Source organism: Pseudorca crassidens, chromosome 1, assembly GCF_039906515.1.
Source record: "Pseudorca crassidens isolate mPseCra1 chromosome 1, mPseCra1.hap1, whole genome shotgun sequence".
Classification (NCBI taxonomy): Eukaryota; Metazoa; Chordata; class Mammalia; order Artiodactyla; family Delphinidae; genus Pseudorca; species Pseudorca crassidens.
In genome coordinates, this window is record NC_090296.1 from 85,567,731 (window position 1) to 85,585,224 (window position 17,494).

The 17,494-nt window shown below is 36.7% G+C and overlaps 1 protein-coding gene across 18 annotated transcripts in view; it reads left to right on the forward strand.

Moving 5' to 3' along the window:
• Positions 1-17,411, forward strand: part of MGA (MAX dimerization protein MGA) — a 157,644-nt gene extending 140,233 nt beyond the window's left edge. For 16 of the 18 annotated variants that reach the window (XM_067743907.1, XM_067743917.1, XM_067743950.1 and 13 more), the window contains 7 exons: positions 2,378-2,508; positions 5,268-5,319; positions 7,689-7,895; positions 9,303-9,414; positions 9,698-9,931; positions 11,054-11,230; positions 12,111-17,411. In XM_067743907.1, coding sequence (XP_067600008.1) covers positions 2,378-2,508; positions 5,268-5,319; positions 7,689-7,895; positions 9,303-9,414; positions 9,698-9,931; positions 11,054-11,230; positions 12,111-13,387 — 2,190 coding nt within the window. In that variant the 3' untranslated portion in view covers positions 13,388-17,411. Of the gene's footprint in view, positions 1-2,377; positions 2,511-5,267; positions 5,320-7,688; positions 7,896-9,302; positions 9,415-9,697; positions 9,932-11,053; positions 11,231-12,110 lie in introns of those variants that run through there. The other 2 variants (XM_067743987.1, XM_067744052.1) reach the window with 2 other exon arrangements.
• The last annotated feature ends 83 nt before the right edge of the window (positions 17,412-17,494 follow it).

Below are 17,494 nucleotides of genomic sequence, written 5' to 3' on the forward strand. Positions count from 1 at the left end.
GAACTAAGTAACTTGAGAGTCAGATATGATATAGGGCAGGAGTTGGGCAAACTTTTTTTGTAAAGGGCCAGATTGTAAATATTTTAGACTTTGCAGGCTAGATGACTTGCTCTTGCAACTACTCAACTGCTGTTGTAGAGTGAAAGCAGCCATAAGCAATAGTAACTGAATGAGTGTGGCTGTGTTCCAATAAAACTTTATTTACAAAAACAGATGGCAGGCTGTGGTTTGCTGACCCCTGACCTGGGGTCTGATGTAAAACATAAGGAGGTGATAGCCAGCTGCCTGTGGGGTGCCTTGAAATCTAAATTGTGTCCCTCTCTTCAGGAGCAGATAATACAATGATTGTCATGCCTGGCAGTTTTAGAATCTCACTTCCTTGAGATTCATTCATTCCCTGTGTTACCTGGTCCTTCTCTGTTAATGCCTAACTAACTGCCTTACGGAGATAAAATATAGCAAAAAGATTCATATTTTAAACCTCTAAAATGTTTAAATATTCTAACGTTCCTATGTTGGTTATCTCTGTACCTCACCTGTCTCATTTATAAAATGAGGATCTAGCTCTACAGTTGGATGATTCTATACGCATTTGCCTCACATTCTGTCTATAACCTAATCTTTTTTGAGGACTTATGTCTATAGGTAGTTTAGGAGTTAGATTGCAGATCTTCTTGCACTTTTTGCAGGGTCTTTCGTTGTAAGTCAGCCTAGGTAAGCATCAGACCAAAAACAGTCCAACTTTATTTTAATTTTAATTTAAAAAATTTTTCCATTATGGTTTATTACAGGGTATCGAATATAGTTCCCTGTGCTATACAGTAGGACCTTGTTGTTTATCCATTCTGTATATAGTTTGCATCTGCTAATCCCAAACTCCCAATCCATCCCTTCCCCACACCTCCTCCCCCTTGGCAACCACAGGTCAAAAACAGTCCAGCTTTAAAATCAGTGAAAACTATTGCTATCAGTAGAACTGACTTAATGGAACCTTTAGTGTTTCTTAGTCATACAGCGTGGCATTGCTTGAATTTCCTAATAGGGAATCTGACAGGTACACTGGCCTTTTAAAACTAAGGACATTCACATCTAAATTCTACATTGTATTTATGTTTATGTCTGACACCTATGATAACTTTATACCTGTGATTAGCATATTGGAATAGTGTAAGGAAAGTTGTGAGTAGCCTTTTTAAGTCTTCTCTGATGAAGTTTATTGGATATTATTTATAAAGCCTGCAATTAAAGCCACGCAGTACACATTCTTCAGTTTAAATATGGTAAAGCATCTACCTACATTACTATTCAAACCCTTGGGGTTCTGTTGATTTAGCTTCCTAACGTTAATTTTAATATCCATTGTTTATATTTAATACACATTATTTAGATGATGCTTAAATTGGGGATCATGAATGATGACTTGCATCACTTATGTCCTTTAGCCTTAGGGAGCCTGTAATTTGGGGGTAAGTAGTTTTTCCATCAAGTTTAAACATAGAATTAATAAGGTGATGGGGATGCTTCATTTTGAGTTGTGCCTCTCTGGTACAGTACAGTTACAGATAACGTATTCTCTGTTTGGTTTCTGACATAGTAAACACTGCTTTTAAAGGTGGACTTTTGCATATCTGCATATCCCATAATCCATATTTTGCATATTTTGCATATCTGCTTTTAAAGGTGGACTATGCATATCTGCATATCCCATAATCCATATAGTCTACTGTTATAAATATACAGTGAGTTTCTGTGGTGGGTGCTCAATAAATGCTTACTGATTGACTCATATTTTGGTATAATAAGTACAGCAAGCCTGGGCTTCTTTGGTATCTGAAATTCTTCAAAAGCTCTCATTCTGTAGGGTTGAGAGACTTAGAAGACTGTCTGGGCTATAATCTGTTTCCATATCTGCCTTGAATATGTTTCTGTGGGTGTTTAATATGGGATTAACCATGAAGCACTCAAACTAGAATCTGAATTTTTCTTCTTTCTACCTTCTTCCTCACCAAATTCTATTTTACTGCTATTTAATATTAAGATTTATGCAGCTTTAATATATCTGTACCTGAATTTTGTCCACTAGAAATAACACTGAAGCATCCATACAGCCCTTTGGGGACTCTGTCTCTTCAGTCTAATGATGTCTTTTTAATATATATCTGTGATTTATAATGTAGTTCTTGGTAGTTAGCTCTAACCATATGTTGTCTTTATGACTTAATTCCATTTTATGATTAACAAGTTTAGGATTATCAGTACTCATGGTTTAAGATCAGTGTTTGGCACTGGTTGGCTTTATAAGGGGAGCATTCAGTTGAAAAGTTTAGGTGTGCTTGCTTCCCAATACTTTATTTACTGTTGAAATGCTGTATTTCAGAATAACTGTGTAGAATACATTGAGGATGATGAAGAGCAGGTGGACATTGAGACTGTAGAAGAGCTCCCGGAGGAAGTTAATGTTGTCCACTTGAAGACCGCAGCTGCCCATACACAGACTTTCAAACAGCTGTAAGTCTTACTTCTCTTTGGATTGTTGTTTTTTGTTGTTGTAATTTTATGACCATAAGCAAAACTAAATGTTCTATTCAGGAGTTCTGGGTAACTGACATGGTTCCTTTATTTCTCTAGCTTTTTTCTTAGTAGTAGATGAGGAGAGGAGCTGTAATCCAGAGGTAATTAACTTGCCTTGTTATTGCTAGGAGGCAGTATATAAGTGTGAATAACATATGCTTTTGGAGCCTGATACATTGGTATTAAAATACTGCTTTTGCTAGTTTGTGGCTGTTTAATCTTGGGCAAGTCTGTAATCTCTCTGAATCTTAGATTCTTTACCTATGAAATGAAGAAAATGCCCCCATTTCAAGTATTAAATGAGATAATGTATGAGATAACTAACATAACTGATGCAAGTGGACTATTCAACAAAGGTTAGTTCTTTTAAGAATATGGCATTAAATTCTAAATTTGGTTACTTTGCTAGTTGAATAGGTCATTACAGTTAGAAAAATTTTCATAGCTGTTCAGCTGATGAGATGAAAATACAGAGAGCATGATGCCTTAGAAAAAAATGTTCTGAGTAAGCCTTGTATTGATTAGGAACTGGGGTGTGAGAGAAAGAAGGGAAAGAAGGTAAGAGTTGTTATTTTGTGCCAGACATTGAGCTTTTCAACCTGTTATGTCATCAGCTACCTGAAGCAGCAATGAGTTAAGAAAGAGTAATTCTTCATTCCTAGTGAGAAAGTCTAAGGAGGGCTGTAGGTAGTATTTTTCTTCACTCCAGGGCTATTTGGAAGGTACTTCAGTTGCCTACTGGTTAAGACTGAAAGAATTTAAATCTCTTAAAAACTTAATTAGACTTAAGTTCAGCAGTATTGCAGGATGTAAGTTCAGTATACTACAATCGAGTTCCTAAACAATAGCAACAAGCAAAAAAATGTAATTAAAAATACGAAAAATCTGTTTGGGATTATTAACACAAGTTGTGCAAGACTTTTATAAAATGTTATTGAAAGACATTGAAGAAGAATTCAGTAGGGACTTCCCTGGTGGCGCAGTGGTTAAGAATCCACCTGCCAATGCAGGGGACACAGGTTCAGTCCCTTTTCCGGGAAGATCCCACATGCTGCGGGGCAGCTAAGCCCCTGCGCCGCAACTACTGAAGCCCGTGCACCTAGAGCCCGTGCTCCACAATAAGAGAAGCCACCGCAACGAAGAGTAGCCCCTACTCACCGCAACTAGAGAAAGCCTGCGCACAGCAACGGGGACCCAACACAGCAGTCAATCAATCAATCAATCAATCAACCAATAAAGAAATAAAATTTATTTTTTAAAAAAAGAAGAATTAAGTAAACAGAGAGATACCATCTTAATGGACTGGAATAATAAAGGGCCAAGAATAACCAACACATAACTGTAAAGGAGCAGATTGTTAAAATTTTAAAAATTTCTGTCAGTGAAAAGGCAGTTTCACACTGTAAGGAAAATATTTGCAATATGTGTTTGACAGAAGATTAGTATCAAGCATATAAAATAATTCTTACAAATCATTAAGAAAAAGATCCAGTAGAAAAGTAAGTAATGGATATCATGGGCAATTCACAAAAGACTGCCAGTAAACATGCAAATTTGTTCTACCTCACAAGTAATAGAGAAATGCAAAAAAAAGTTTTTTAAGATTTTTTTTTTTTTTTTGATGTGGACCATTTTTAAAGTCTTCATTGAGTTTGTTACAACATTGCTTCTGTTTTATGTTTTCGTTTTTTGGCCCCGAGGCATGTGGGATCTTATCTCCCCGACCAGGGATCGAACCTCCACCCCTGGCATTGGAAGGCGAAGTGGGAAATGCAAATTAAACCACAGTGACTTTACCAATTTATACCCATAAGATTGGTATAAATCGAGATTTCTGATAGTACTGTTGTCTAGGTGTGGAGCAATGGGAACATTCTGCAGGTGGGAGTGTAAGTTAAAACCACTTTGGAGAGCAGTATGACATGACCTCAGTTGAAGATGTGCATGCATTTCTTCCATCCAGCAGTTCCACTCCTAGGTATGCATCCTAGAAAGGCTCACACACATGTACAAGGGGTCATGTCTGGGATTGTCCATTGCAGCCATTGTGAAAATTTGCCATTGTGAAAATTTGGATACAACCTAAATAACTACTAACATTCTAAAACAAATTTTGGAAAATTCAACAGTTTGGAATACTATATAGCAGTTAAAATGATTGAACTAGATATATCAACATATCTCACATGCAGTGCTGAATGAGACAAATCAGTTGAAGAAAGATACACTACATTTAAGTTTAAAATGCTACATAATATCTTCTGTTTAGGGATGAATCAGTACATTCCTAGGAGAAACTGTAAAGATGTGCATGGTAAACTCAGTTTGCGAGCATTTACTTACGAGAAGGAAGGAAGGAAGGTGATGAATGTGCCTATATTTTGGTGATGTTTTATTTCTCAAGCTTAGTGACAGATACCTGGATGTTGATTATGTATTTTATTTGTACAGTTTTATATGTTTGAAATATTTCACAATTGAAAAAAAGTAATTTGCAGTTTTAGGGTCTATTTGGACACTTTTATTTGAGAAAAAAGCATATTGTTGAATAAATCATATTGCCACATATCGGACCATGGGGAAAAGAAGCTGCTTACAATTTAGACAATTTGGGATGGTTTGGTTTAATATAGCTATGAAATAGGTATTAGATTACTGAATTTCAATAAGAATTGGAAAATATTGTCTTCATCTAGGTGCCGTACGCATATCACTACAGATGAGAAAGCTGCTGAAAAGAGTCGAAAGGTATTTACAGTATGTTTAATGATAATTACTCATTTAATAAAATTGACAACATTTGTCCTTAGGGTTAAAACAACATTAGCTGTATTAGCTATGACTTTTTTCAGGGCCATTTTTACCAGTGAGTTAATATAATCAGCTTTTTTCCCCTTAATGAAATTATACTATTAATGCTTTTTTTTTCCCTTCTCAGTTGTCTACTGCCCCCCACCCCCAGTTGATAGAATAATTTAGAGGAATTAAAATGGGTATGGAGTTTATGAAAACTGATGTGCTTATTTGAAAACTAATCCTATAATGTAATGATATGATGTGAAACAGGCTAGCATTCTTTCTTATTTAGGCTCCTGATTTTTCTGGTGATCTAAAAAATTAGTTATTATCTGAAGTAATGGCTAGCAGTTCAGGGAGCCATGAAATTATAAACCTTATTTGATTTTCTTAATGTACTCAGTGTAGGATATCATAGTACCATAATTAAGGAAGGTTTTCTCTTTATCCTAACTAACACTAAGAATGGAAGAGAGTGCAATTGTTTAACCATTTTTCCACTTGTTATTCTGTCTTCTTAATTTAAGAGATAAAAATGATGAGATTGGGTTGAGATGGAGGGTGGTATTCAGGTCCTTTGAAAAACTACTGGGTGATTAGTTTGAGTTTGGTTTGATTTGGGGGAGCATATGATACATGTTTGCAGGGCCATAATTATTTTGAATATATCACAATTTTTATTTTTTCATTGGACATCCTAAAACATTTTTGAGATGTAAGAATTTTCACAATAGCTATTTACACAGTCCATTGTTTTGTACCATTATTGTTACATGCAAATTATTTTTAGTGTATTGGTGTATTTAAACTTAGTATTAATTTTATTTCTATCTGGTTGTATCTTTGATTTTCCCACACTGTACTAATGTACATGTTTTTAACTTTAGAAAGACACTGATTTTGTAGAAGAGTTTGGGGGTACTTTCATACCCCATGATATGGTACCACTGTTACTATGATAAAGGTAAACAGTGTCAAGAAAATAAAGGCAGTTAGAAACATCAAGGTTGGGGGGGACACACATACACAAAACCAAGAAACTGTAAAAGACAGGAAATGTAATTATTACTCACTTGGTATGATTAATATTCATATTGTCATAATAGGTTGGTTACTGTTGATGATTTTTTAAAACTTTTATAATCCATGAATAAAGTATGTAAGACTTAATTTTCAGTCTTGAAAAATGAGTAAGTACAAATGACAAGTTGGGAGATAAAAGAGGGAAGAAGAAATGAAGGGAAGGATATGAGTACTGATATCCTCATTTTACAAAGAGACACTATTGATGAAATGAGAAACGGAGATAGAATTATCTTCAAGTTGCAAAGGGATCAATAGAGAACTAAAATTAATGATATATCTGTATTAGGAAGATGGATGGTGAGATGCAAGAGAGTGGTGAGCTAAATCCTTTTCTGCATAGCAGGAAGTAAATAGGTTGTATTGAAAAATGAAAAGAATAAGCGTATGTTACTATTTTTAACTTAGGATATATATAGACTTAAGAACCAGAAAAGGCCACTAAAATAATCAAAAAGTGGTTGTTTCTGAGGATCCAGTTGTAGGTGCAAGATACAGTTGCTTTTCATTATAAGATCTTTACATATTTATATTTTAAATCCTGTATGCATCTTTTACTTCTTTATAGTAAATAACTTTAAAAATGGAAGTAGAATAAATAAGAGAGAAAGGAAGCCTAAGGCATCCTGAGGTCAAGAAAGACATTCCTAAAAAATGCAAGTCTGAGTTTTAAAGGTTAAGTTATGAAGGGGGGGTGGGAGGGGTTAGGTGCAGGCAACAGCCTGTGTAATGACATGGAGATGTGGGATTGTAGTGTGTTTAGGAAACTTCTAGCACTTTGGAATGGTTGGAGAGAACAGTGATTTAGGAAGAGAGGCAGTTGACCCTTTCCCATAAATTTTAAAGGGTCTTACAGTATTTACGAAAAAAATTTTCAACTCGTTTTTCACTAATCGAGATTTTGTTGAAGTTTTCCATATAATTTGTGTCATGAAAACAAGTTTTAATAATAAATTATACAGATGAGCTTTTTTATAGATCCCCACTCTCAAATTCTCCCTCATTTGAGAACTACTGTAATTTGAGCTGAGAAGTGATATCACATTCGCATGTATTAGAATTTACACTGTTGATTTGGAGTAAGGATAGACTGGTAGTAAGTTGACCAATTGAGAGGCTGTTATGATACTCCAGGCAGAAGATGGTGGGTGTCTGATATAGAGCAGTGCCATTTGGGGTGCAGGAAGAGGGCAGGTACATGTGAAAGATACTTAGGTGGCGATCTTTTGTTTGGGCAGGCTACACCAGTTCCTCTAAAACTAAAACCTGATTACTGGAGTGAAAAACTACAGAAAGAAGCAGAGGCTTTTGCTTATTATCGCCGGACACACACTGCCAATGAGCGGCGCCGCCGTGGTGAAATGAGGGATCTCTTTGAGAAATTGAAGATCACGTTGGGGTTACTTCATTCTTCCAAGGTTTCCAAAAGTCTCATTCTTACTAGGGTAAGTGTTATGTGTAAATGACAGACAAGTAAGAGCTTGACTGAAAGAATCTTCCAGAGATATTTATGAGAAAGAGAATGAAGAAGATTGAAATAGAGCTTGTGTTTAACATTTGAAGGTGGACTAATGAATGCCCAATAAATCCCTTAGGAAGAAAAGTCCTTATGTTGAGTCAGAGTAGCTTTTCATTGAAAGTCAGATTCTTAACCAGCAGAGTCATTATCCTTCCTTCAAAAAAAGTTAGAAACTCTGGTAAACTCTGTTTACTATGACTTCTTTACACTGGTGTTTTCCGTAGTACTTAGAAAAGTTTATCACGGTGAAAGGCACAACACGACTGCTATTTTGACATACTTCTTAACAGTTGACAGTCACTTTAAAGGAAACTCTAGTATTCAAGCTAGCAGAAGTTTTAATTTTGCATGTAGAATATCTGAGGTAATTTTGTTTAAATTGTTTATAAGTAGAAGTTGGAAGAGTAAAAGGCAAGCAGTCATATCCCTCTAGAACAAGGTTATTTCAACCAGATTTTGCTTAGATTAGGAGTTGATTTTCTTTTTTTTTTGCCATACGCACAGGCCTCTCACTGTTATGGCCTCTCCCGTTGTGGAGCAAAGGCTCCGGACGTGCAGGCTCAGCGGCCATGGCTCACAGGCCCAGCCGCTCTGTGGCATGTGGGATCTTCCTGGACTGGGGCACAAACCCGTGTCCCCTGCATCGGCAGGCAGACTGTCAACCACTGCGCCACCAGGGAAGCCCCTAGGAGTTGATTTTAAAGTTGATTATTAAGATCTAAGCAGAGTAAAATGTTTTGTTTCTCCTTGCAGTAGTAGAAATACCTGTTAACCACTCAGTGGTGCTCTTTGTAAATAATCACTTTCCTTAGAAGTATAAGACAGAAAAATCGCCTAAAGTTTAACAAAAAATAAATTCTGAAACATTAAAAATTGTTTTTGGGGTTTTTTTTATTTACTTCTATACTTTATTATTTTTAAAATTTTTATTGGAGTTTAGTTGATTTACAATGTTGTGTTAGTTTCAGGTGTACAGCAAAGTGGATCTGTTACACAGATACATATATCCACTCTTTTTTAGATTCTTTTCCCATAGAGGCCATTACAGAGTATTGAGTAGAGTTCCCTGTGCTATATATAGTATGTCCTTATTAGTTATCTATTTTATATATAGTAGTGTGTTTATGTCAATCCCAGTCTCGCAGTTTATCCCTCCTCCTTTTTCTCCCCGGTAATCATAAGTTTGTAAAACATTAACAATTGTTTTAAATGGCATTATAAAGTTCTCTAAAATATTAGATAAAAATTTTTTTATTTAAGAAATTATGTAGCCCCCACCTGTTTTTCGGAAAAAGCAAACTGATGGACGTGATATTACTATTTCTTGTCGTAGGCATTCAGTGAAATTCAAGGACTAACAGATCAGGCAGACAAGTTGATAGGACAGAAAAATCTTCTGACTCGCAAACGGAATATTTTGATACGGAAAGTATCATCTCTTTCAGGTGAGATAAGTGAATGATCTCTGATAAAGAGTATAAATATAGCTTTAGTGAGGAAAATCCTTAGTAGATCTTTCAGATACTACTTAGTTTCAGGCTTGGTTCCCAGAGTTAACATCAGAATTATCGTTTGACTGGGTGGGACATTTCTTCTGGATTATAATTACTCTTGCCTTCCATAGTTTAGGGGAATATAGTTAAATCAACTGGATTTCAGTTGACTCTATTTCTCATTATTACGTGGGGTCTTATAGAGAGTAACAGTTTATTCCCTATCAACCTATAGGTAAGACAGAAGAAGTGGTCCTGAAGAAGCTAGAGTATATTTATGCAAAACAACAAGCATTAGAGGCACAAAAAAGAAAAAAGAAGATGGGATCAGATGAGTTTGATGTGTCTCCCAGAACTAGCAAACAGCAGGAAGGATCTTCTGCATCATCTGTAGATCTCGGACAGATGTTTATAAATAACAGGAAGGGGAAACCTTTGATTCTTTCCAGAAAAAAAGACCAGGCCACAGGTAGGAGAGACATTCTTTGCTTTCTTTAATGTAGATGAACATTAGTTTAGTTTAGTTTAGAGAACTGAATGTCTTCTCTTGGCCATAATTTTAGTTTTAATTAAATGAAAGATGGGTTGTATTAAAAGTAGAATATTAACTACATTAGATTTCAGTTTATAGCTTTACACACTCAAGCAAATCCTAGTAAGTTATCAGTCATGGTAACATAGAAGACCTACTTCTGATAGCAGTCTTCAGACAAGTATTTTTCTTTTAATGTTTCAGTATTTTTTTTAAGCTGCCATCTTTTCAGACTTTATAAATGAACTCTTGATTTCCCTGCAGTTCTGCTCATGAGTTGAGGAAGTTTGGATCTAGATGAGACAAATAAATTGGAAATTTTTTTTAAAGTTTATTTTTGTTAATCAGGCTCTACTTTTCATCAGATTGCAGTCTGTCAATGAATTGCTATTAAGGAACAAAGTAAATTGGTTTTGATTTTTTTATTCTCTCCTATCTTGATTTTGGAAGTGAGGCTATATTGATTTTATATTACTTGTTTATATCCTTTGAGAATGGTATATCCTTTTTTACTCTTTGGATAGCACAGTGTATGAACCAAGGAAATCTGGTTTATTATATCAACTAAGAAAGTAGTGATAGATACTAAAATATGAGTTAGTTTTAACATTGCACATTTAAATGATGTTATTGCTAAGAAAGAATTTTAATGATCATTTAGTCCAGTCACCTCATTTTACAGGTGGAAAAACTAAGGTCTAAAAACTTGAAGTAATTTTTTAGCGATATATAGGAAAGCAAACCTAGGGATAAAATTGTGTGTGCCTTCATCCTGATTCACCATCAAGACCATCAGAAGCATTCCATTGAAAAAGTGGTTCCATGGCTCTGTTCCTCAACACTAAGAAATTCTGTCCCTTAAGAGAATCACTGGACAGGTACTGAAAAATGGTTCAAAAAGTAAATTGCAAGTTGAGGTTCCCTAACTAAATTTGAATTTTATTTCTTGCTTTTTAAGACAAGGTGTGGTTTTTAGAGATGCCTCCTACACTCTTAGGGTATTCACTAGCATTAATTGAAGATCTTTTATCCTTAACTAATTTCTGCTCTTCCTTACAGAAAATACCTCACCCTCTAACACTCCACACACCTCTGCCAACATTGTGATGACTCCACAAGGGCAGTTGCTCACTTTAAAAGGTCCCTTATTCTCAGGACCAGTGGTTACTGTTTCTCCTGCTCTCCTAGAAGCAGATCTGAAACCTCAAGTTGCCAGTAGTGCTGTGGCTCAGTCAGGTATGTCATAAGTGTTGTCTTTCATGGGTAGTGAAAAAGAGTTATCCCTGGTATCTCAAAGTGACAGAGAAAGCCTTTGAATGTGTTCTGTAATGATAAAGAGCTATTGTATTCGAGTTTGCCTTTGTAAGAGAAGATTGTCTTTTTAGAACATGTTTTGCCCTATCTGTGGTATTGAATGGTCTTTTTTTACCTGGGAATGGGAACTATTTTGCGATCTCTTCTAATTTCTGAGTAGGAAAAGAATTGAAAAGATGTGAAAGTAAAAGGAGGTTGAGTCATTGTTTTAGTTTTTGGTGTTAATAAATATTTATCAATTTTGTGTTGTACTCAGAGATGGTACACTCCTACATTACCAGCCTGATACAGTTTCAGCACCCTCCCTTTTGGGGATAAGGAGTTGAGGTGAAAAGGAAAGTTCACTTTGACGAAATTTTAGGTTTTAGGAACCTGAATTTCTATTAAGGTAAAAGAGTATCCTTACCAGTACTAATACTGCTGAACCCAGTCTGGAGGAGTCATCCTTTCTTACAGTGCTGCCTCTAGGGCTTCATCTTTCCCTCAGAGTAGCAGTTAATTGGACGAACAGAATCAAGGTGCATGTCTGCCTCAGGATAAAAAAATAAACTTGGGGAGCATTTCTATAAAATAATTAAATAGAACTTTTATTAATGATGGAATATCAAAGTGTCTTTTGGTTAGATTTTACCTATTTTCTTGTTAGGCTAAGTCCGTAATTTGAAAAACTGGTATTTCCTTTCATCTTCTTGATAAAAGTAGACTGGTGAAATTTTAACTACAACTCCCATGAGATGGTCATTGGGTATGAATGAGAGTACTTACCACTGTAGATATAAATGAATTTTTTTTTTCCCCCCAGAAAACGACGACTTATTTATGATGCCAAGAATTGTTAATGTGACATCATTGGCCACGGAGGGAGGTTTGGTAGATATGGGTGGCAGCAAATACCCTCATGAAGTTCCTGATGGCAAGCCGCCTGACCACCTGAAAAACACTGTCAGGAATGAAGATAACTCCTGTGAAGATTTGGGTAGAATCTCTTCCAGAGGCAACCACAGAGATGTCAGAATGGCACTGGGTACAACACAGGTTTATCTGTCAAATAAAGATTCTGGTTTTCCACAAATAGTTGATGTTTCCAGTATGCAAGAAGCACAGGAGTTCTTACCCAAAAAGATTTCCAGTGATATGAGAGGAATTCAGCATAAATGGAAAGAGAGTGAATCAAGACGGGAGAGACTGAAGACAAAGGAGTCTCCATTTCATAAATTAAAGATGAAAGATCTCAAAGACTCAAGCATAGAGATGGAATTGAGAAAGGTAGCATCAGCTATAGAGGAAGCAGCACTGGATCCCAGTGAACTGCTAACTAATATGGAAGATGAGGATGATACTGATGAGACACTGACATCTCTGCTCAATGAGATTGCCTTTCTTAATCAGCAGTTAAATGATGACTCTGTTAACCTGGCTGAACTGCCCAGCTCTATGGATACAGAGTTCCCAGGGGATGCTCGACAGGCTTTTATCAGTAAGCTTCCTCCTGGGAACAGAGCAGCTTTCCAGGTTGGCCACTTGGGAACTGGTTTGAAAGAATTGCCTGATGTTCAAGGGGAAAGTGACTCTGTCAGCCCGCTCCTCTTGCACTTGGAAGATGATGACTTTTCTGAGAATGAAAAACAACTTGCAGAACCAGCCTCTGAGCCAGATGTCCTTAAGATTGTTATTGACTCTGAGATAAAGGATTCCGTTGTTTCCCACAGGAAAGCTGGTGATGAAGGGAAGAGTACTTCTGGCATCTCTGCAGAGCCTGAAAGTGTGTCTTCACCCCCCATCCTACACATGAAGGCTGGCCTAGAAAACAGCAGCACAGATACTTTGTGGAGGCCGATGCCAAAATTGGCACCTCTAGGTTTAAAAGTAGCTAATCCTTCCAGTGATGCAGATGGTCAGAGTCTCAAGGTGATGCCTTGTTTGGCACCTGTAGCTGCCAAAGCTGGGTCAGTTGGACACAAAATGAACTTAACAGGGAATGACCAGGAATGCCGGGACAGCAAGATGATGCCTACATTGGCACCTGTTGTGGCCAAACTGGGCAACTCTGCGGCCTCACCAAGTTCTGCAGGGAAATGAACTTATTTGTCCTCAGGCAGAAGCCAGGCTGTGAGGGGAAACCTCCTTTCTCTGCAGGCACCTGTTTGTGTCATGGAACTGTGATCCTTGACTTTGATGCAGTGGATAATGGAGAGAAAGGGGGTAGGGTGCTGACCTCGGTATAAGAAATTACTACTATGAAATTCTGATCATGTTAAAATGTGTTACCTCACTTGTGGTGCTGGGTCTCCTCATCCTCTCTAAGAAGATGCGATCCATTACTGAACACGAGGTGCCCCTCTTACCCAAGGAATTCATAACAAGACTGTAGGTCCATAGTGGTTCCTAGTTCTTCCCTCCCAGAGTAAAAGCTGCTTGAGACTTTGGAGTTGCTATGAACTGAACCTTAGTTGATAGCTGTTGTTTAAGTTGTTTAAATCTGAAGTCCAAGGAATGTGATGCACTTGTGCAGAGGGATCCAGAAGAGATAGTTTTTAGTTGGTGTTTCAAGAGTAGGGGGAGAGAGGATGGGTACCATGGAATACCAAAGTGAAGGACTTAGTGTCATTCAACAAAATTTTCTCTTCTTTTATATCCCAAGTAGCTTCCATTCCCTCACCTTTTCAATCAGAATTATAAATCCAAGCCTTCTGGTAAAGTAGGAATGCTTTAAAACAAAAACAAAAACTCTTTATTACTAAGGTAATCATTTTGAGATGTTAAAATTACTAGTTCTTCCTTATTGTCTTTGGGTGTTGAGAAGACCATTTCATAGTACCAAGGATTTCTACCTGGATTACATATTTTGGAGGTAGGCATAGAGGGAGTCCACCCCCTTTCACAAATCACATCACTCAAGAGATAGGTAAAATGAAAAGCATTCCCTCTCCATACCAGAGACAGTGGCCAAAATAAAAATCTGTGAGGCTGGATGTTCCCCAAATCAAGCCAGCCTCCTGGTGCTTGAAGGTTTCATTCACTGTTACCTGCACAGGATGTAAAGAAAAGAAAAGTCACAGTAGGCATTCTTTACCAGGGAAATAAGGCAGTATTTGAATCACAAGATATATTTTTTATTATCTGCTACCATGGATTCAGTGATCTGTAGAGCTTTTTCACTCATTAGCTGTCAGGGTATGAAGGACTGACAGCCTGTAAAGTTAAAGATATTTATATTTTTGTATAGTTGTTTTCATAGATTTCTCAAAGGCTGAAGTTTTCAACCTAGGAGATGAGATTTGTATTGAGTATAGAAATGATGTTTCCTATCTAGTTTGTAAATAATCATGGTGCACTTGAGGGGTCTCTTGGAAACTCCTGGGGGCAAGAATCACTATTCTGAAAATGTATAGACTGGGATTTAGCTGCTGCATTTTGCCTTTCTTAAATAATTATATTTTGGAATGTAACCCCTGTTCTGTCTTCATTGACAGGATTTGCTTGTGTTGTGAAACACTAACACAAGAGCTTCCAGTGCCTGGGCTGTGCCTAGGTGATGCTGTTTCTTCTACATCCCCTGCCTTCTTTATCCCAAATCCCACTCAGCATATCTTCAAAACTAGGTTGTGAAACCAACTTTGGAATGGTCCTAGCCAGTGAATTATTACCTCCGTGGTTGGTTCCCTTTCTAGTAACTCTGGTAATAAACAGATTGAAAAGGGTGGGAAATTTTCTTCTGCAAATTGCAGTGGGAACAAATTCTTTGTTGGTTTTGTGTTACTTGCCTTTCTAGACCTCCTCATCAGCATTCAACCTTCCCACCTCTAAAGGTTACTGAAGAAGCTTGAAGTAGGTAATGAGCACCCCTCAGCTTCTCATTATCCCTCCCACTTCTCTTTACCCAGGAGATTTCATTCAATGCCTTAGCCAAGGAGTCCAGCACCTGTCTTCCCTGCTAATAATTGTCCTTGGAGATGCTAGTAGTTTAATCCAGGTATAGCAGTTTCCCATTATTTCTTTGCTTGTCTTGTCCTTGCATTTCCTCCTGACTTCCCAAGGCTCTTGTAGCTTCTGAGGGTCAGCCAAGGAGCAGGCAAGTGAGCGAGTAATCCTCAGGAAAAGAAGGACCATTCTGCTTCTGAACACTGTTCTTTTTTTTTTTAGAAGAAAATAGACAAGTAATATTCATTACTTGATGGGAAGATATTTAACTCTGTTTATGAGAGATGTACAAAGATAGAAATGAGAGATGATCCCAGCTGTTCAAGGAAGGCTGCAGATATCATTACAAAACCCCCAAGATAATGGTGTTTTCAAGACCTTCTTGGAACTAGAAAGTTGTTAGGGCTAATTTTAGGAGGGCTCAATCTTCAGAACAATCCTGCAGTCTTGATAGAAATCTAAAATCTCCAAAAACTCCTACCTTTTAACCTTACCCCAGGAGAAACTGATCTATGAAAATTACATGTGTGGTTATGAAAGATGTAGTTGAGTGAGGAGTTGAGGAATTGGGAGGATAGTGAGCTCTCACCCTAACTCTATAAGAAGCATGATCTCAGTAGGCCAATAATTTGCCTTTTTATACATCTGTAAATAAATGGAATGTTTTTAAGAATATAATTATGTCAGATTTAGCTTTTTCTTTTATATATTAAATATATATATCTTTCTTTTTCTGCTTTTGAAAAATGACTATTTTTTTAGAAACCTAAGAACAGAAGAAATTTGGCAAGTGGAAGGAAGAATGTATAAACTTGAAATAAATCAGTTACAATAATTAAAGCAGGACGTGGTGTTGGGAGGTTTGTGCTGAGTTGGAGTAGAGAATTCTAATGCCCTGAGACATATTTGGGAGAAGTGCCGCTGAAGGAGATAATAATAGGTATTCCTTACTGTTTTCAAAGTTTCGGACATGCCATTTGGAGGAGGTTTTTGGTGTTCTAATCTTTGCAGCGTGTTTTAAATGGAGACTTCGAAATTTTGTACAACTTGATGACAAGTATTTGGCTTAAGGAGTCATTCTACAGTAAAGAATGGCTAGCCTCATAGTACCAGTGTGTTCAGGGTGTAACATACCTGTTCCCCTGGTGAATAACAGGACACAAACATAGTCTTAGTGGCTAAGGACAATAGATATTCTTAAAGCAAGCTATATGTTAACTAGTATTACAGTTTACAAAATTTTTTTATTAAAGGAGTCCTTTTAGACATTGAACTACTCTAGAGTCACTAACGGATCAAGTCCAGTTATATAAACTTCATACAAATTACTGTGTGTAATTTTTTTCCCCAGAATTATGGTGAAATACTTAACAGGCCTTTCTGTAACAAGTTGAAAAATGTTTGAACATGGAAGTAAGGCAGACAATCCATATATTATTTGGAGCAGGGTTTAGTAGTGTAGTTTTTTCCCCCTAATTATACTAGTTGAGATATTGAAATGGAATGATATCAGGTGAATTGAGAGGTAAATGCACTTTGAAGATGGGTCTGAAAAATGATGACCCTTATTCCTCACTCCCAGGAGATAAAAAAAAAAAAAATGCACAGAGTAGGAACATTTTCGGATACTTTTATAACCAAGAATCAGAATAGATTTCTTGCACAGAATTGTTGATTTTTAAGAAAATGTAAGGGCATCCGTACTTCATGTTATTGTATTATCTCTAATGAAACTTTACATGAACATGAATTGCTGGATGCAGAGAAAATAGACTTACTGCCATTTGGAGAAAAAAAAATAGCCAAAAATGTGTTTTTGAAATTAAGTTAGAGGGAAATAATTTGATATATACAACTTTTGAACTGAGGCATAATTGTAGTATATTAAATATGACTGAACTGCTCTACAAAGATATGTTAAGTGTTGAGTGATAGTGATGGAGGTATGTATGGAGGGTGAGAAGGCTAAACCATGGGAGGAGTTGGAAATTTTGAGACAAATCTAAACTCTACTAAATTCTATTATTGTAAACTCTGCTGTTAGATTTTGTTAAATAGGAAAGCAGTATTGGAAGCATTGTTTTGAGATCCATCCTGTTTCCAACTGCGAACACTGGTCTCAGCTGTCCCACAGTGCCTTGCATGTAAAGGTGCTCAATAAATATTTGAATTGATGAGCAAATGTTTACTCTAGCCTGTTAGTTTTCTAGGATCTTATAATTGCACTTACTTGTTAAGTCTAGGGTGAATTTAAAAATCTTATCT